This window comes from Marmota marmota, unplaced genomic scaffold, assembly GCF_001458135.2.
Source record: "Marmota marmota marmota unplaced genomic scaffold, marMar, whole genome shotgun sequence".
In the NCBI taxonomy this organism is placed as follows: Eukaryota; Metazoa; Chordata; class Mammalia; order Rodentia; family Sciuridae; genus Marmota; species Marmota marmota.
In genome coordinates, this window is record NW_025999984.1 from 416531 (window position 1) to 435852 (window position 19322).

A 19322-nucleotide genomic window follows, 5' to 3' on the forward strand; every position below is an offset into this window, starting at 1 on the left:
CAGTGGTTAAGCACCCTTGGGTTCAATCCCTGGTACAAAAAAAAAAAAAGAAACTCAGTTTTCAGTTCTATGGTCTACAAACATTCACAGTCCTAAGAAAGCTCTAGCTTCTTCATCCATGGGCAGACATGGCACAAGCCTATATAAAAATCCCTGCAATTTAGGAGCAGAGGCAGAAAGATTGCAAGTTTGAGGCCAGCCTCAGAAATTTAGTGAGACCCTGTCTAAAAAATAAAAGGGAGAAGCCAGTGAGATGGAAAGCAGTTACCAACTACTATCAAATGTTGCTGGGAAAGTGAGGAGGATGAAGTCAAAAGACTGGCCCCTGCCTGGAATAGTGATGCATACCTAAAATCCCAGAGTCTTGGAAGGATGAGGCAGGAAGATGACAAGTTCAAAGCCAGCCTCAACAACATAGAGATACCCTCAGAAACAGACCCTGTCTCCAATTTTCTTTTTAAAGCATTGAGGATGTAGCTCAGTGGTAAAGCACCCCTGGGTTCAATCCCCAGTGCCAAAAAGAAAAACTGGCCCCTGATCTTCAGGAGCTGACAAGGCTATACAATCAGTTTGCTCAAGCTCCCCTACCTACTGTTTTGTTTTGTTGCAGTATTGGGGATTGAACCCAAGGGCACTTACTACTGATCTAAATCCCCATTCCTCTTTTTAAGAATCTCTCTCAGTTGCCCAGGCAAGCCTCGGAATTTGCTACTCCTGCCTCAATCTCCAGAGGCACTGGGATTAGAGGTGTGTGACACTGTGCACTGGGCCCTTCATCTATTAAACAGTAGTTTGAAATCAACCCGCAAATTAATTGTGGTGATGGTTTAAAGGGTGTATGGATGCCAAAACTTATCAGTGTACACTTTGCATTGGATGTCATTTTACTGTATGTGCAGTTTATCGTAGCTGAATCAGCAAAGTAATCATCTAGGGAAACAAAAATAGTGAGCTCAGGCTTGTTGCACTATGATTTATGTGCTGGAGTTCCTCGTTTACACCCGTACATTTCGGGATTTTGTTACACATGTCAACAACACTGGACCGACAAGCCTATTTCTTAGTTGATGAACTCTACTGTCTTTTTTGCCCCTGATCAGTCATACGGAAATGTTAGAAGATAGCATTCACTTTTTAATAAAAAGTATGCCTCAACTACTTAATACTACCTAGAAATCCTTATGTAAATTCTTTGGGTCTGTCAGTGTCACGGGGACACTGGGTCAGGCTTCCCCGGCAGTCATAAACGCGTTGCCGACGCAAAGCCAGCTGGTGGACCACAGCCCCGCCCCGAAACTGCAGGCCACGCCCGCTAAGTGACGGGCGGCGCGCACGTGGGCCGCCCGGGGCAGGGGCGGAGACGACCGTGCCTGCCTGGAGAGCCCACCCCGTTCGGGGGAAATCCACGCCACCGGAAGCGGAAATAGCACAGGGCGCCGCCAGGGTAGCAGTAACTGCCACCGCAATGCCGAAGGGACCCAAGCAGCAACCACCGGAGCCCGAGTGGATCGGGGACGGAGACAGCACAAGTCCCGCAGGTGAGGATCGTATGTACGGAGGAAACGGGAGAAGAGAGAGGAGAAGGCGCATGCCTTAGGAGGGGTTACTAGGCGCGAGAGTCGTCAGGCCCGTGCCCGGGGTCGTGCGCATGTGTGCTGTGGTGCTGGGAAGTGTTTACCCCGGCAGGAGAGTGTTTGGAGTGGGGAAAGGAAAAGTGCCAGAATATCGTTTGTGAGCTTACAAGGGGCTAGGCACGGGACAAGGAGGAACATATGGTATCTAGGGAGATTTGGAGAGAAATGAGAAGGTCCTCCATTCTTTTATTTTGGACATCTCCATCACTCTGTATAGCTCAGCAACGTAGAAACTCCGCCTCGAGCTCCCCTGCCCCAGCGCGCGAGCGTACATCGCCTAAGTCCATTATCCCTCTAGTTTTTCAGGAAAGGATGACTCCTTGTGTGCTTTTTCTCCTTCTGGGCCTTTTTTTGTGACAGCTCCATCTAAATCAACTGGAGCAAGGCTATAGATTTTGGATGTTAGAATAGGGTTTAAGATTTACTTAAAGCAAAGAATGTGGAGCGCTTGTTTTCAGTTAGGTATGGTGTATACTGCTTTGGGAGTAGAAAGAAAAAAACATGAAGACATCTTCGCAGACTTGAAGTGACTTCAAGGAGTAGATAAATGGACACAAATAACCACAATAGGTACACAATGAGTAATGTTACAAGCATTTATTAGATGCGTACTGTATACAGGTATTGTGCAGAGTAACTGGGAATCTAGAGATTAAAAATAAGCTTTTTTGCTGGAAGTAGTGATGCAGATGCATGTAGTCCCAGCTACTCAGGAGACTGAGGCAGAAGGATCACTTGAGACTAGTAGTTGGAGACCAGTCTGGGTAACATGGTGAGACCCTGTATCAAAAACAAAAGAAACACAAAAAACATGCCTTTCCCTCAAGGGGCACCCAGTCCAATAGAAGGGATAGAGCTTTCACCCCGGTGACTGAGGAGTGTGATGAATGTGCCTGAGAAAGCAATGGGACTGTAGAGGAACATTTCAGACAGGTAAAGTAGGTATGTCAGCAAAGCCTCCTAAGAATATGAAGTAGCTAAGTTTATTCTTGAAAGATCAGATAAGTTAGCAAGGGGAAAGAGCATTCCAAGTAGAAGTAGTTTGTGTAAAGATAGAAATGTAGGTGAGCCTGACTGGCACCTTGTGACTGTTGTGGAGGGGTTGAGAAGATGTGCAGGCGAAATATATGAAAGGTTTCAACTGCTCTTTCAAGAAGTTTAATCCTAAAGGCATTAAGAGGGAAGTGAATTAAATAACTGAATGATAGGATCAAGTTTATCCTGTTGACACCGATCAGTCGAGAATGGCCTTGAATTGGTTGATAGAGACAGGGAACCTATTTTGGAGGCTCTGGCAGTGATTCAGGTAAGAAGTGGTAAGAGAATGAACACTACAAAGAGTTACTAAGGAAGTGACATGGACCAGAACTAGGATGAAGGGTAAAAAATTAAAACTGGGTGTGGTGGCAAATGCCTATAATTCCAGCAACTTGGAAGGCTGAGGCAGGAGGATTGTAAATTCAAAGCCAGCCTCAGCAATTTAGTGAGGCCCTAGGTAACTTAACACTGTCTCAAAAAGGGCTGGAGATGTGACTAAATGATTAAGTGCCCCTGGATTCAATCCCTGGTTTAAAAAAGGAGGGACATAGTTTGATTGTATTAGTCTTTGGAGGAAATTAGCATGTTGTCAGGGCAAGCTGATCACATCATTCCTTCTTATGTACTTGGGTGGGTCCTCCCTTTTAATGTATTTAGGATTGAACTCCTTGGGCTGGCATGTAAAGCCTTTTGTTATTGATTTTACTCATCTTTCCAATCCTATCACACTAGTGTCTAATACTGGGATCAGATTTTGAAATGTATTCTGGATGGGGGACACAGAGTAACTGAAGATATAAGAATTTCAGGGAGGTGGGGCTGGAATTGTGGCTCAGCAATGGAGCGCTCGCCTAGCACATGCGAGGCCCTGGGTTGGATCCTCAGCACCACATAAAAATAAAGTAAAGATATTGTGTATCCAACTACAACTAAAAAATAAATATTAAAAAGAAGAATTTCAGGGAGGGCCGGGGTAGGTGGCTCAGTGGTAGAGCGCTTGCCTAGCATGCATGAGGCACTGGGTTCAATCCCTGGCACCACATAAAAATAAATAAAATAAAGGTATTGTGTCCATCTACAACTAAAATATACATGTGTATGTATGTGTATGTAAAATTCAAGGGACTTCATCAGGGATCAGGGAGATGCCAATGTCCAGAGCATAGGTGGGAGTAGGAAACAGAAAGGATAGGAGACTGTGATTGTCCTTCCTTGTCTCTGGTTTTTTAGCAAAGTAGATGTTCAGTAAAACTTTCCTAACTTAGCTTGGCTTGATTTCATGTGTCTGTAATCCTATCAATTTAGGAAGTTGAGGCAGGAGAATAACAAGTTAGAGGCTATCCTGAGCAACTTAGTGAGATCCTGTCTCAAAGAATAGAAAGGATTGGGGATGTAGTTCAGTGCTCTGGGTTCAATCCCTACTACAAAAAAAGAGAGATTTCTGTGGAATTCCTGGAATTCTGGTTTTGAGAATTCAAGCCTAAGAATATTTAAGCTATTGTGGTTAGTTGCTTTGTTTGTCATTATTGTTGTTGTTTTTGTCTTGTTAAATGATTATAGGAATGCTTTAGATGAATATGTGGTTTCTATGATAGTGGATAGGCCTGGCATAAAGAGAAATCAAGAGGCTGGTAACTATCTCTCAATCTGATGGGTGGCGGAGATTAGACATAGTCCTCTACCTTCAGGGAAACAGATGGACTGAAGGGAGGAGCTGAAAGTAATCCAGTCAGCAGACTTTTTTTTTTTAAACAGGTGATTGACTCAGGGACACTCAACCACTGAGCCATATCCCCAGCCCAATTTTTTTATTTTATTAGAGATAGGTTCTCACTAAGTTGCTTAGTGCCTCGCCATTACGGAAGCTGGCTTTGAACTCAAGATTCTCCTGTCTCAGCCTTCTGTGCCGCTGGGATTACAGGCGTGCACAACCGTGCCCACCAAGTCAGCAAACTTTTATTGACCTCCCACTTTTGCTCCCTGTGAATACAAATTAAACTGTTCAGGTGGCTTTTTAGAATGAAAAACTAACAAACAGGTAAATATGACATTGTGATCTGTGTTATTAATGTATGAGCAGAGCAGATGGGGCATGGACCCAGCTGTTTTTCACTTACCAGATAACTATTTACGTGGCCTACATACAACATATCATACACAGCATCCCAAACTGAATTCATGAAATCTTCCTATCATTCCCCACATGGAAGTTGAAATTGGGGGAAGGGATCTTTTCCACTCTCTCCTAAATTAGTGAATGGAACCAATAATCAATTAATTTTGGTAGCTAAAAAGATAAGAATGGCTAGGTGTGGTGGCTCACGCCTATAATCCCAGCAGCTCTGGAAGCTAAGGCAGGAAGATGGCAAGTTCAAAGCTAGTCTCGGCAACTTAGCAAGGCTCTAAGCAACTTAGACCCTATCTCAAAATAAAATATGAAAAGGGTTGGGGATGTGTCTCAGTGGTTGAGCGCCCCAGGTTCATTCCTGGTACCAAAAAAAAAAAAAAAGAAATATAGGAATGGTCTCTTGCACACTCTCTTTTTCTTTTATTTTTAAAAATCTGTTTGTTCTAATTAGTTATACATGACAATGGAATGTACTTTGACCCATTATACATAAATGAACTGTAACTTCTCATAATTCTGGTTGTACATGATGTAGGATTACACTGGTCTTGTAATTATATATGCACATAGGGTCATACTGTTCTCACTTTTTTTTTTTAACCACTGCCTCCATCCTATGAATTCTTTTTTTTTTTTTTTTTTAGTTGCAAATGGACACAGTACCTTTACTTTTATTTATTTATATGTGGTTGAGAATCGAACCCAGTGCCTCACACGTGCTAGGCGAGCACTCTACCACTAAGCCACAACCCCGGACCCTGAATTCTTGTTTCTCTCCTTGCCACCACCCTTAATCAAGCCATTGTTGTCTGTCTCCTGGACTGCTATGATGGACTCCCAACAGATTGCCCAGTACTCTTATTCACTCCTGTCTTTGCTCCACTTGAAGCCAGAGTGGTACTTCCAGGGACAAAAGTGATCATATACATAAAGGCCTTATTCATGATTATAAACGCCTATATATCCTCACTCATGATCATAAACCCTTACTCCAGCCTTACCTTTGCCATTCTACCCTTCAGCCTCTAAGCTTTAGCCATAGTAAGTCTTTCTCTGTTGCCCAGTGGATATGCTTTCTTATAGCTGGACTTGTGTGTAGCACTGGAACCCCACCATGTGCCTACCAGCTACTCATGCTTCAGGTGTTAGCTTACAAGCCATCTCCACAGGGTGGATGGCACCAGAGATGAGGACAGTGGGGTTGATCCCTCTGCATACTGCCAAGTAGGCTTTACCTTTTTAGTTTTTAGTTTTGTTTTGTTTTCGTACTGGGATTTGAGCCCAGGGTTACTTTACATACCCAGTCCTTTTTTTTTTTTTGCTTTGTTTTTGAGAGAGTCTCACAAAGTTTCCTCATTGAGTTGTCAATTCTGGCCTCAAATTTGTGATTCTCCTGCCTCAGCCTCCCGAGCTGCTGGGATTACAGGTGTACACCACTGTGCCAAGCTTGTAATTGCTTTTGAAAAATCTCTTCCCCAAGCTGAGCACAGTGGTAAATGCCTGTAGTCACAGTGGCTGGGAAGGCTGAGGCAGGAGGATCAAAATCAGCCTTAGCAACTTAGCCAGGCCCTAAGCAACTTAGTGAGACCCTGTCTCTAATAAAAATATAAAAAGAGTTGGGGATGTTGCTCAGAGATTAAGTCCCTTTGGGTTCAAATCCTGATACCAAGGTGGGGGGACAAAGAAATCTCTTCCCAAAGCCCACACACTCCAGAGGGAAGCACAGTTGTCTCATTTGCTGCTTTGTTTGATGCATGGTAGCTGTTTAGTAAAGAGATACTTGTGGGGTGGGATAGGAATGCTAGAAATTGTGGGGCAGCACAAAGTCTAGGGAGTAATACTTGAGCTGAAAAATATCGCAGAGGTGTGAGGGCCACTGTAAGCTTAGCAGGGGAGATCAGGCAGCTTTGGAATTTGTAGCTGAGCATTTATGATGTCTGCTTAACCTTCCAGAAAAGGTGGTGAAGAAAGGGAAGAAGGACAAGAAGACCAAAAAGACGGTGAGAAAATGAGGGTTGAGGAAGAGCAATGACTGTGGGTGTTTCCAGGCAAAATAAATGGCCATACTGGGTGTGGTGGTGCATGCCTGTATATCCCAGCAACTTGAGAGGCTGAGGCAAGATACCATAAGTTCGAGGCTAGCTTCAGCAACTTAGCAAGGCTCTAAAGCAACTCAGCAGGACCCTGTCTTAAAATAAAAAATAAAGAGGGGCTGGGATGTGGCTCAGTGATTAAGTGTACCTGGATTCAGTCCCTAGTACTATAAATAAATAAATGGCTCTGTGAAGGTGAGTGAGAAGTCTGAGGGAAGGAAAAAACTTTTGTCAAGAGAGGGGCCAGAGCTGGGTACATGTAGTACAGCTACTTGGAAGGCTGAGACAGGAGGCTTACTTGAGCCTAGGAGTTTGAGGCCAGCCTTGGGGCAGTACAGGTGAGATCCCCATCTCAAAACTACAACATTAAAAATAAGGTATCCTCTGTTGTTTTTTGGGTTTTTTGGTTTGGTTTGTTTTTTTACATTATTTTTGTGTGTGTGTGGTAGGGAGGTGGCGTATTGGGATTGAACAAAGGGTGGTGGTGCACGCCTATATATCCCAGCAACTTGAGAGCATTTACCACTAACCTATGGGTGCTTTAACTTATTGGGGTGCTTTACCACTAACCTATACCCCCACTCCTTTCCCCCCAGTGTATGCCTTTTTTTCCTTCCTGCCCCCCAAACAGGGTCTTGCTAGTTGCCCAAGTTGGCTTTGAACTTGCAGTCCTCCTGCCATAGCCTCCAAAGTTGATTGGGATCACAGGCATGTACCACTGTGCCAGGCCTTTTTTTTTTTTTTTAAGAAAATTGAGAAGGGGACAAGGTGAGGGTAGGATGCAGGGCCTGATTGGTCTTGGAGCCACACTGAATCATATCTTAACTCCTTTATAGTTCTTTGAGGAGCTGGCAGTAGAAGATAAACAGGCTGGGGAAGAAGAGAAAGTGCTCAAGGAGAAGGAACAGCAGCAGCAGCAGCAGCAACAGCAACAGGTACAAGTGACAGGGGCCCCTAATCCTGGAGCATCTGGGGTCCACCTCCAGCCAACTCATCTGATGGGGAACATTCCTTGGTACAGAGAAATAGCAGGGGCCTTCATCCTCCCCTTTTCGTTTTCTTTCAGCAGCAAAAGAAGAAGCGAGACACTCGAAAAGGCCGGCGGAAGAAGGATGTGGATGATGATGGAGAGGAAAAAGAGCTTATGGAGCGCCTTAAGAAGCTTTCTGTACCTGCCAGTGACGAAGAGGATGAGAGTAAGTGACCTGAGGGAAAGTAGGTACATGGATTCCTTGCGTGATATGGAATGCCTCATGTTTTGATTGTGGATGTGGATAAAATGGAGGAGCCAAGCAGAATTCTCTTATCAACCTCATCTTTTCCCCTTGTCATTTCAGTACCTGCCCCAATACCCCGAGCAGGAAAGAAGACCAAGGTGAGCCATTGGTGTGGTAACCAAAGACCCTAAGCATGCAACGGTGACCATCACATTGACTTTTGTGTCCCTTTTTTTAGGGTGGTAATGTTTTTGCAGCCCTGATTCAGGATCAGAGTGAGGAAGAGGAGGAGGAAGAAAAGCATCCTCCTAAGGCTGCTAAGCCAGAGAAGAATCGGATCAATAAGGTGAAAGTGATGCAGTTACACCCCATTCTGGCCACAGTGTGGTAGTTTTCTGCTTTAAACTTAGCTGTTCTAGATTTATCTTATTTAAACTATCAAAGCCATCTTTTAAAAATACTCTTTGATCAACTGGCCTGGTGGCACATGCTTATAATCCCAGTGGCCCCGGAGGCTGAGGCAAGAGGATTACAAGTTCAAAGCCAGCCTCAGCAAAAAAGAGAGGCGCTAAGCAACTCAATGAGACCATGTCTCTAAGTAAAATACAAAAAAAGAAGATGTGGCTTAGTGGTTAAGTGCCCCTGAGTTCAATTCCCGGTACAAAAAAATATTCTATCATTTAACAATCTTCAGTGATTCTCTTGCCTTAAATTCAAAATAAAATAAGGGCCCTTGGCCCTTGCTTTTTCACTTGGGACTCTTCCTTTTCCCATCAGCCTGACCACATGTTGGCATTCACTTTAACGATGTCAGTGTTGAAGCCTTTGTACTTCATGTTGCTTCTTTCCCTTCCCTGGAATCCTCCAAGCCCAATATCCAATACCTCTTCTCTAGATTCATCCTTCCAAGGAAGCCGTCCTTGCTGCATTGGTACCACCCACCCACTTTGTGCACTTGCCTGACTCAGAGTCCCTTAGCTTTACTGATGTTCTCTCACATGTGTTCTCTTCCATCCCCCACTTCCCCGAACCCAGGGATGCTTTACCACTGATTACATTGCCAGCCATTTTTAATATCTTTTTAAATATTTTTAACTTAGATGGACACAATGTCTTTATTTTATTTTTTTAATGTGGTGCTGAGATTGAACCCAATGTCTCACACATGCTAGGCAAGCAATCTACCACTGAGCTACAACTCCATCCCCTTTTTAATTTTGAGACAAGGTTTTCCTAAATTGCTGAGGCTGGTCTCAAAACTTGTGAGGCTCTTGCCTCATCCTCCTGAGTTGCTGGAATTGCAAGCATGTGCTGTCCTGCCCAGCTTTGCTGATGTTCTCGAGTTCTCTTTTGGGGGGCTTTTCTGGGTCTCATTTCTCCTGAGTAGTACTCAGTATCGTTAACTGGAATACAATAGGCTCCCTAAAAATGCTTGTACTCAGCAGCAGAGCAACAAACTAATTTCTGTGTGTGCTTGTGTCTCCTTCAGGCTGTATCTGAGGAGCAACAGCCTGGGCTCAAGGGCAAAAAGGGAAAGGAAGAAAAGTCGAAAGGGAAGGCCAAGGTGAGAGTGACTGACAGGAGGGGATACTGGGTCTCGAGAATTAGAGCATTTCACCATTCCTGTCTTTTCTCAATTAGCCTCAAAATAAATTTGCTGCTCTGGATAGTGAAGAGGAAGCTGAAGAAGATGAAATAACAAAAGAAAAGGAGCCTCCCAAACAAGGAAAAGAGAAGGCCAAAAAGTCAGAACAGGTATTTATCGTGCTTGGGGGAGGTTTGGGGAAGGACTGAGACTCTGTGGCCCTTCTGGGAGAGTTATGATGGGGGGCATTGTCACTACCAGAGCAGGAGTCTGCAGACTTTCCTATAAAGGGCCACATAGTAAATATTTTTGGCTTTATAGTTCACAAATGATCTCTGTTGCGTATTCTTCCTTTTTGGTTTTTGTTGGTTTTAATTTTTTTGTATGTTACTAGGGATTGATCCAGTGGTGCTCTATCATTGAGCTACATCCAACTACCATTTTTATCTCACAGGCCATATAGAAACAGGCATCAGGTCAGATTTGGCTCATGAGCTATAGGTTTTGGCTCCTGATCCAGAGAGGAAAGAGCCCTACAGTTTATCTTAGTCAGGTCCAGATCTGCCATTCACTACCTGTGTGACCCTCCTACCTCTTGTTTTCTCAGTTTTTCCATCTGGGTGATGTACGGAATTCTAGTGTTTTCTAGAGTTCGTATAACTAATGGTTTATTTATTTTTGGTGGTGCTAGGGATTGAACACAGGGCCTCAGACATGCTAGGCAAGCACTTTTATCACTCTATTACACTCCCCTAACCCCACTAAGTAGTTTCTAGTTCTGAAGTTCTATATTCTTCACTGGTTGTACATTAGGGCTGGCTGATCCTTTCTTTGCATGTTAATGTATAAACTACAGAAATTTATTTGATACAAATGAATATCATTTAAAACTCATTTATTCCACCCTCAGTTATATTTTCCTAAAAATTGTATCTCTAGGTACATAAACATTGTTACACTTCATATATTTATACCATCTGTGTTGTCCTATACTTAGTGGCAGAGACTAACAAAGTACTGCATGGAGAGCAAGGGGTGGGAGTGAGAATAAGATAGGATCCCAAGACCTCTCAGGATTGTGGGTGAAGGAGGACAGAACCAGCTGTGGAACTGGGACCAGGTGGGAGGGGGAGTAAGGTGGGTATGTATGATAGAAATTCAAGTTATAGAAGGGTCTTTATTTTTTTCCATCATCCACTGCTTTCCACAGGGTTCAGAGGAAGGAGAGGAGGAAGAGGGAGAGTCTAAGGCAGATGATCCCTATGCTCACCTTAGCAAAAAGGAGAAGAAAAAGCTCAAGAAACAGGTAAGTCATTGGTTCTTAGTGGTCAAAATAAAGGCTTTTTTGTTGTTGTTTTTAATGATTTAACTAAGGCATATGTGAAGTTAGGGACAAGGCAGGAGAGCTTTGGGGACTACTTGAAGTAAAACAATTAGAACAAGGAAAGAATTATGCTCTGAACATCATCTTAGTGCCTGATGACATGGGATTGTATCATGATAACAGGAAATTGGCGATGATACAGATGACCTCCAATGTAGTTTTTCCTTCTCAGATGGATTATGAGCGCCAGGTGGCTTCATTAAAAGCAGCTAATGCTGCCGAAAATGACTTCTCTGTATCCCAGGCAGAGGTGTCCTCCCGACAGGCCATGTTAGAAAATGCATCTGATATCAAGGTGAGATCTGAGGAGTCCTTGTCCAACCTGATCACCTAGGAAGGAGTGGGTTCTCTCACCTGCCCTGAGTGGCTGTGGCAACCCTGGAAGTCGGGGTGTGAAAGGGCTACTCCACCAGGAAGAAAATGGGGAGGTATTTTCTGCATCTTGGGTTCTACCAACCTGAGCAAGGAGACAGAAAACACAGTGGAAGCAGAGGGGTCCACCTGGGGAGGGAAAAGAACAGGGTACACCAACCTGGCTAGAGATGGGAAGACTCCAGTAAGAGGCAGTAGCCTGCTATGGTGAGAAAGGGGTGATTCTGCTGGAAGTAGGGGTTTGTCGATCTCCTCTGTAGGGCCAAAGCTATAGCTCCTGTCCTAGAATGAGACTTCTTATGTTTTTGACCTTCCCCTTTGCCCCCTGTCCCAATGGCTGTAGCTGGAGAAGTTCAGTATCTCGGCCCACGGCAAGGAGTTGTTTGTGAATGCAGATCTATACATCGTAGCTGGACGCCGCTATGGGCTGGTGGGACCTAACGGGTGAGGAGATGGGACTGAAGGGGAAAGAAGGGATTTCTCCATGTTGGCCTGATCCTCATAGTTCTCATTCCCCAGCAAGGGCAAGACCACACTCCTCAAGCACATCGCCAACCGTGCCCTGAGCATCCCTCCTAACATTGATGTGCTGCTGTGTGAGCAGGGTGAGCCAGTGTGGAGAGGGAGACAGGGTGGGCAATTAGAGCAGAAGAGCCAGTCAAAAATAGAAGTTGTGGTTGTGGAGTTGGGAAGGATATGAAGGAGGCTGGGGCCTGGGAAAGGGTTGCTAGAAAGACAGGAGAGGAGGATAAATGAAAGATTTGAGAATATCTTATTTGGAATAAGTACAAAGTGCTGGGAAAGGTTAGGCAGACCAGCACTGGATCTAAAGGGAAGAGAAAAATAGGTTCTGTGGGCCCAGAAGTGACCTGACTGTTGTCCCCCTGCCCTCCAGAGGTAGTAGCAGATGAAACACCAGCAGTGCAGGCTGTTCTTCGAGCTGACACCAAGCGATTGAAGCTGCTGGAAGAGGAACGACGACTTCAGAGGCAGTTGGAACAGGGGGATGACACAGCTGCTGAGAGGCTAGAGAAGGTAGAGGAGATGGCATAGGGGACATGGCTCAGACTTGGGGGGAGGGGTCTCTAGGCCCCCAGACATGAGTCCTCTTCTTCCTCCCAGGTATATGAGGAATTGCGAGCCACTGGGGCAGCAGCTGCAGAGGCCAAAGCACGACGGATCCTGGCTGGTCTGGGCTTTGACCCTGAAATGCAGAATCGGCCCACGCAGAAGTTCTCAGGCGGTTGGCGCATGCGTGTCTCTCTGGCCAGGTGGGCCATCTGCCTCACCACCTCCCTTCCAACCCCAAACTACTAGGGCCTTCTCACTTTTTCCCACTCTTTCAAGGCCAGTAGGGAGTTCTGAGGTCAACTTCTCTCTTACTATGTACATTTTGAGACCTTGGAGTCTTTTTCCATTTCTCTCCCTACCTGATGATATGTTCTTGTCAACATCTTCTGCCCAAAACCATCTCTGAAGAGAGGTTAGGAGGGAGTGTTTGTTTTCATGGGCTCTGCCTCCCGGAGGCTTCTCTGGGGTTTGCTGAGCAGGGATCTTCTTCCAGCCCTGACAGCACTGCCATTCTCTGCTCTAGGGCACTGTTCATGGAGCCTACACTGCTGATGTTGGATGAACCTACTAATCACCTGGACCTCAATGCTGTTATCTGGCTCAATAAGTGCGTTGCCCTGGGTTATGGCCTTGGGTCATTGGTTTCCATTGTGTACTTTACCCCATCCCTCCCTGCCCTCATTCCCTCTAGTTGTTGTCTGCAATGCCCTTGACAGCTCCCAGTCCAGTCCTCCTCTTTTCCGGTCCTCCTCATTGCCTGTTTGCTTTTCCGGACTTGTCTGTCCCTTCACCATTGTGACACTTCCCTACTTCTCTGAACCCAGCTATCTTCAGGGCTGGCGGAAGACACTGCTGATTGTCTCCCATGACCAGGGCTTTCTGGATGATGTGTGTACTGATATCATCCATCTCGATGCCCAGCGGCTCCACTACTATAGAGGCAATTATAGTAAGTAGGGTTGTTTGTGAAGGGCAGGAGGAGAGATTGACCCTCAGTAGGTGGCCTGGGTAGCAGGGCTGTAGGGGCATTGTGATAACTGAATCTTTATAGATTTCTTAACAGTGATAGTCTTCCCCATCCTTGTCTATCCTCGGTTGTCCCTCTGCTAGAGAGAGGGGCAACCATTGAAACCGCTCTCCCTTTTGCATGCTAGTGACCTTCAAGAAGATGTACCAGCAAAAGCAGAAAGAACTGCTGAAACAGTATGAGAAGCAGGAAAAAAAGCTGAAGGAGCTGAAGGCTGGTGGCAAGTCCACCAAGCAGGCGGTGAATACCACTACCACTCTTCTCCTAACAGTGCAGGGGGTCTGTGGAACACCTTCCAAGAACAGTGTACTGGGTAGCATACAGATTTCTTTCTTTTCCCTCCAGGAAAAGCAAACAAAGGAGGCCCTGACTCGAAAACAGCAGAAATGCCGTCGGAAAAACCAAGATGAGGAATCCCAGGAAGCCCCTGAGCTCCTGAAGCGCCCGAAGGAGTACACTGTGCGCTTCACTTTCCCAAATCCCCCGCCACTCAGCCCTCCTGTGCTGGGTCTGCATGGTGAGTACTACCCACCGCCAACAGGAAGCACAAGCGTGTGCACCCAGACTCCAGCGATGCAGGGACCTTTCTTTTTTCTTTTCTTTTCTTTCTTTTTTTTCCAAACAGGTTTTTTTTAGAAAATATCTTTATTGTTTAGTTGTAGATGGACAATACCTTTATTTATCTTTATGTGGTGTTGAGGCTTGAACCCAGTGCCTCACATATAGGCAAGTGCTCTACCACTGAGCCATAGTCCCAGCCCCAGCAGGGACCTTTCTTTTCCTCTGAGGCCAGGACATTTAGGGTCACCTTTACAGTAACTGAAATGAGCATAAATTGCTTCATTTGCTGACTTTCAGGTGTGACATTTGGCTATGAGGGGCAGAAACCACTCTTTAAGAACCTGGATTTTGGCATCGACATGGACTCAAGGAGTGAGTTGGTATAGGGTGGTTTGGGTGTGGAACAGGAGTCACAGGGAGAGTTTTGGAGATCTCCTGGTTTGGTCATTTCTTTCTTTCAGTATGCATCGTGGGCCCTAATGGTGTGGGGAAAAGCACACTACTCCTGCTGCTGACAGGCAAGCTGACACCGGTGAGTCCTGGAGCCAAGAAGGGAGAGTATGAGAAGTGTGACGGTCCCCCTGTCCAATGGAGGCTAGAGTCAGGGAACCCCCTTGGTAGGGTGGGTTGAAAACCCCATCACAGATGATTCATCTCCCTAAGGAGTAATAGAGGAGGAGAGTGTAAATCAGTTTAGGGAAGAGAGAAAGGAAAGCCTGGGTTGCAGTGGGGGCACCTCTCCATGTTGAAGAAGCCAATTTTACATGTTACAAAAAAAATACACATCAAGGCTGGGCATGGTGGCACATGCCTGTAATCCCAGTGGCTTAGAAGGCTGAGGCAGGAGGATTAGGAGTTCAAAGCCAGCATCAGCAAAAACAAGATGCTAAGCAACTCAATGAGACCCTATAAAATACAAAGTAGGGCTGAGCATGTGGCTCAATGTTGAGCGCCCCTGAGTTTAATTCCCGGCACCAAAAAAAGAAAAAAATAGTAATACATAAGCTATGCATGGGTTTGGATTTATGCCGGGCCTGTCCCCTGGACTTCTAGCATAGTATCCCATACCAGAGCATACTCCAACCCTAAACCATTGCCTGGCCTCTGTGCCTGTAGACTCCTAGTGTTGAAGCAGGTTGTACAGTGGCAAAAAAAGAATTGTTTGAGCCAAGAGGAAAGTATAGATATGATTGGTATTTCTGTTTTGGTGAATACCTTTCTCCTTTTTTTCCTTTGCAAAGATACATTATTATTCTTATGAAGTGGGGTATCACATGAATTGTTATGAGCCTTCTCCAGATAACAATTATATTAAGTGTTTCTGTATGCTATTTATTATATACTCATATGTTTAGTTTATATGGTCTACCATAGTTTATTTGGTAATAGGTATTTGCAGGACTTTTGCAGAGTATTGTCATATGGTGCTTTAAAAAGACAGTAGCCTTTTCTCCTCTCCCAGTGGAGGGAAGACACACAAAGTAGATCTTTAGAAAGGTATTTTTTAAGTCTTTCCAGCAGCTGTCTTAAATCCCCATCTAAGGTAGAGGCCTTACCCTGTGCTATTCGTAAGTCTCACCATATGAAAGTTTGTTGCAGTTAATCCCTTCCTGGTTGTCCTTTTTTTTCTTCTTTCCTTTATTTTCCTTCTTACTCCTTTTGCCCCTTCTGATTTCCTGGGTGTGCGTTCATCCTGTTAGGATGTGTGTGTGTGCACTTGTTCCCAGCCCAATTCTGGTGTTTTCTTTCAGAAAAGTTGGGATCTGGGGAGCCGGGGATATAGCTCAGTTGGTAGAGTGCTTGCCTCACATGTACAAGGCCCTGGGTTTAATCCCCAGCACCACAGAAAAAAGAAAAGTTGGGATCTGGAAGTGCAGCCCCTTTTGCCCTTTCCCTACCCTTACCACTTGCTTTTTCCTTGCAGACACATGGGGAAATGAGAAAGAACCACCGATTGGTAAGTTGACTTTGGAAATCAGGGACTGAAAATTGGGTAGAGGAAGCACCACTTTGATTGGTTACCTCCCTTTCCTCTTGGGCAGAAAATTGGCTTCTTCAACCAGCAATATGCAGAGCAGCTGCACATGGAGGAGACGCCCACTGAATATCTGCAGCGGAGCTTCAACCTGGCCTACCAGGATGCACGCAAGTGCCTGGGCCGCTTTGGCCTTGAGAGTCATGCGCACACCATCCAGATCTGCAAACTCTCTGGTACCACTCCAGGGGTTGGGGAAGATGCCCTCCTCATCATGCGTGTACACACTGTTCCTAGAGCAGAAAGGAGAAGGAACCAAGAATTGGGGAGCCTTAGGGCACACATGGGTACTCTTTGAGGGTTACCTTCAGCAGTGTAAGATGGTGGGAGATATGATAGACTTCCTTTTTCTTTCTTTTTTAAATTTTTTTAGTTGTAGATGGACACAATACGTTTATTTTATTTTATCTTTATGTGGTGCTCTACCACTGAGCCACAACTCCAGCCTTAGACCTCCTTTTTCTTTGTGACAGGTGGGCAGAAAGCCCGAGTTGTCTTTGCAGAGCTGGCCTGTCGGGAGCCCGATGTCCTCATCTTGGTGAGAGAACTGAATGAGAATGGGAAAAGAGTAACAGCAATGCAAGGTAGGAGTTGTAATGGCATTCTTCCTCCTCCATAGGACGAGCCAACCAATAACTTGGACATAGAATCTATCGATGCTCTGGGGGAGGCCATCAATGAGTACAAGGGTGGTAAGTCAGTTCTGAACATACCTTCCTTCTCCCATTGGAGACCAAGCTATAGTGTCCTTTGGCTGGAACTCCTTTCTGTCCATGTTCTGATTCTTCTTTCTCCTTTCTCCCTGCCTTCTGTTCTCATCGTCTTTCTTCAAGCTGTGATTGTCGTCAGCCATGATGCCCGACTCATCACAGAAACCAACTGCCAACTGTGGGTAGTGGAGGAGCAAAGTGTTAGCCAAATTGATGGGGACTTTGAAGACTACAAGCGGGAGGTGTTGGAGGCCCTGGGCGAAGTCATGGTCAACCGACCCCGAGAATGAGCTTTCCCTCTTGGAAATCTCCTGAGAGACAGGCTTATGTGGCCTAGAAGTACCCCATTGTCTCCCTCTCCTTGGAAGCCTGCCTCTGCCCTGCAGCTGACCCAGCAACCACTTGGGCACATGAAGGTGGATCTGTGACCAGGATCTGCTTTGATTGCTTCCTTTGAAAGATTTGTGTGTGCCACTTTTCTTCAGACGACTGAGCTGACTTACCCTCAGAAGCCCTCTACACAAATAGAGGTGACCGTCATTATCGTGGGGTTCCATCCAACCAAGCTTAGGTGGCCTCTTGTCTTGAGACTCATTCCTCAGAAGACTACTGCCTCTGATCTACCCTAAAGCTTCAGGCCTAGCTGCCCCCACGGGTTTTGAGTGGCGCTTTTCTTTTTTGATGGATTTAATGCTGACTTACACAAATATCCATTTGGACCTCAGAATTGGAGGCAGGTGTCTGAGGCCTGTGCTGTTATCCAGCCTAAGATTTGGTGCCTGTGGTCACTTGTCTGATTGGGGACCTGAGGGCAGGAAAGGAAAGCTGCAAAACTTGAATTTCCTTTTACACAGGGAAGAAATAAAGGAAAGGAGTTGCTGCTGCCTGTCACTGTTTGGAGATTCCTGGGTGTTGGAACTGTTTTTACTCAACGTTGATTTGCTTTATTTGGTTTTCTAAAAGTTTTTACTATCCCCCTTTCCCACTGACAGATGGCTCTATCTTGAGGTCTTTGTTCATTTTAGATAGAGTCTTACTGTTTCGGGATTCTCCCTCCCTCAACCACCCTCAGAAAAGACAAATTTTGCCAGGCATAATAGTGCATGTCTGTAATCTCAGCAACTAGAAACTGAGGCAGGAGGATCCCCAAGTTCGAGGCTAGCCTGAGTAACTTAGAGATGGGAATGTAACTCAGCAATAGAGCACTTCTGGATTCAGTCCCCAGCACCAAAAGAAAAACAGTCTCTACCTTTGTTGAACAGACTTGAAAAATAAATCATGGGCATATATGATATGATAAATTGTCAAATGTATAATACTCTAGAGTCAAAATTGCTGCATGTTCCAAGAAGAGTAGGATTATCCAGGTATTATTTGGCAGGATCACTTGAGGGAGAGTGGACCTTTAAAAATAGTAAGGTTTTGAATCATCTGAGAACAGGGAATCACTTTTCAAAAATAAGGAAAACAGAACAGATCTAAGACTTGAAGAAAACACTTTGGGAGTTGAGGGAGCAGAGCTGGTGTGGGCATTTTCTTTGAGTTAAGGTGGAGAGAGAGATTTAGAAAACAAATATATTGGTGGTGGTGTTAGATAATAATGTCTGCTGGGTATGGTGATGCATGCTTGTAATCCCAGCAATTCTGGAGGCTGAGGCAGGAGGAGCACAAGTTTAAAGCCCACCTCAGCGATTCAGCGAGGTCTTGAGCAACTTTGTGAGACCTGGTCTCAAAATCAAAAAGGGCTAGAAATATAGTTTGGTGTTAAAATGCACCTGGGTTTAGCTCCCAGTATCCAAAAAAAAAAAAAATGGTAATGTGTAAAGTGGGCTATAGGAATTTATGAGGTAGGCTTTGTGTGCGTACTGCAGGATGAGGTGACATCTACACCAGCGTAAGAGAGGGAAAGGACAAATGAAAATAACTAGATGTGGGGATTCTGGGGAGAGAAGAGAGTGTCAAATATTTGAAGAGCTATATGGTTAAGACTTAGGGGACAGAGGAGCACCATTCTTTTTAACTTTTAAAAATTATTTTTAGTTGTACATGGACACAATATCCATATTTTACTTATTTATTTTTATGTGGTGGTGAGGATCAAACCCAGTGCTTCACACATGCTCAGCAAGTACTCTACTGCTGAGCCACAACGCCTGCACCAGGAACACCACTCTTAAGGAATTTGAGGGAAAAATCAGGCTCTTGGGTCAAGCAGCTGACATGTAATTTCCACAGTTCTGTGGAGTGGAGTATCAGACTAGTAGAATCCAGGCTTCAGATTCATTTACTAATGGTGTGCCTTTGTTCAAACTGCTTAGCCTCTTGGTACCTATTTCCTCATGTATAAAATGAAGCTTATAGGGCTGAGGTTGTGGGCTTAATGATAGAGCACTTGCCTAATGTGTGAGACACTGGGTTCGATTCTCAGCACCACATATAAATAAACAAATGAATGAATGAAATGAAG

The 19322-nt window shown here is 45.0% G+C and overlaps 1 protein-coding gene and 1 non-coding gene across 5 annotated transcripts; both read left to right on the forward strand.

Moving 5' to 3' along the window:
* Positions 1-1383: 1383 nt before the first annotated feature.
* On the forward strand, positions 1384-17755 carry Abcf1 (ATP binding cassette subfamily F member 1). 4 transcript variants are annotated; one of them, XM_015507136.2, is made up of 25 exons: positions 1384-1538; positions 6754-6800; positions 7730-7828; positions 7960-8089; positions 8231-8268; positions 8349-8456; positions 9600-9674; positions 9752-9865; positions 10906-11001; positions 11252-11374; positions 11795-11895; positions 11971-12056; positions 12347-12486; positions 12574-12722; positions 13046-13129; positions 13347-13471; positions 13677-13789; positions 13895-14066; positions 14408-14482; positions 14572-14642; positions 16035-16067; positions 16153-16321; positions 16619-16683; positions 16765-16837; positions 16979-17755. In XM_015507136.2, exons 1-25 carry the CDS (start codon positions 1466-1468, stop codon positions 17143-17145), a joined length of 2526 nt encoding a protein of 841 aa, XP_015362622.1. In that variant the 5' UTR covers positions 1384-1465; the 3' UTR covers positions 17146-17755. The 4 variants fall into 4 exon arrangements, with proteins under 4 accessions (XP_015362622.1, XP_015362623.1, XP_048661913.1 ...); XM_015507137.2 differs by having other exon boundaries at positions 7963-8089; XM_048805956.1 differs by having other exon boundaries at positions 7969-8089.
* Positions 15120-15256, forward strand: LOC125617676. Its single transcript, XR_007348753.1, has one exon. It is a non-coding gene; the product is annotated as a small nucleolar RNA SNORA42/SNORA80 family (small nucleolar RNA).
* Positions 17756-19322: the final 1567 nt, after the last annotated feature.

Excerpts from the sequence above, each read along its gene's own strand:
- Abcf1 (XM_015507136.2), top strand. The coding sequence starts at position 1,466 with ATGCCGAAGGGACCCAAGCAGCAACCACCGGAGCCCGAGTGGATCGGG. Across the intron at positions 8,090-8,230 it reads CAGTGACGAAGAGGATGAGA|TACCTGCCCCAATACCCCGA; the intron begins GTAAGTGACCTG and ends TTGTCATTTCAG. Across the intron at positions 8,269-8,348 it reads GAGCAGGAAAGAAGACCAAG|GGTGGTAATGTTTTTGCAGC; the intron begins GTGAGCCATTGG and ends CCCTTTTTTTAG.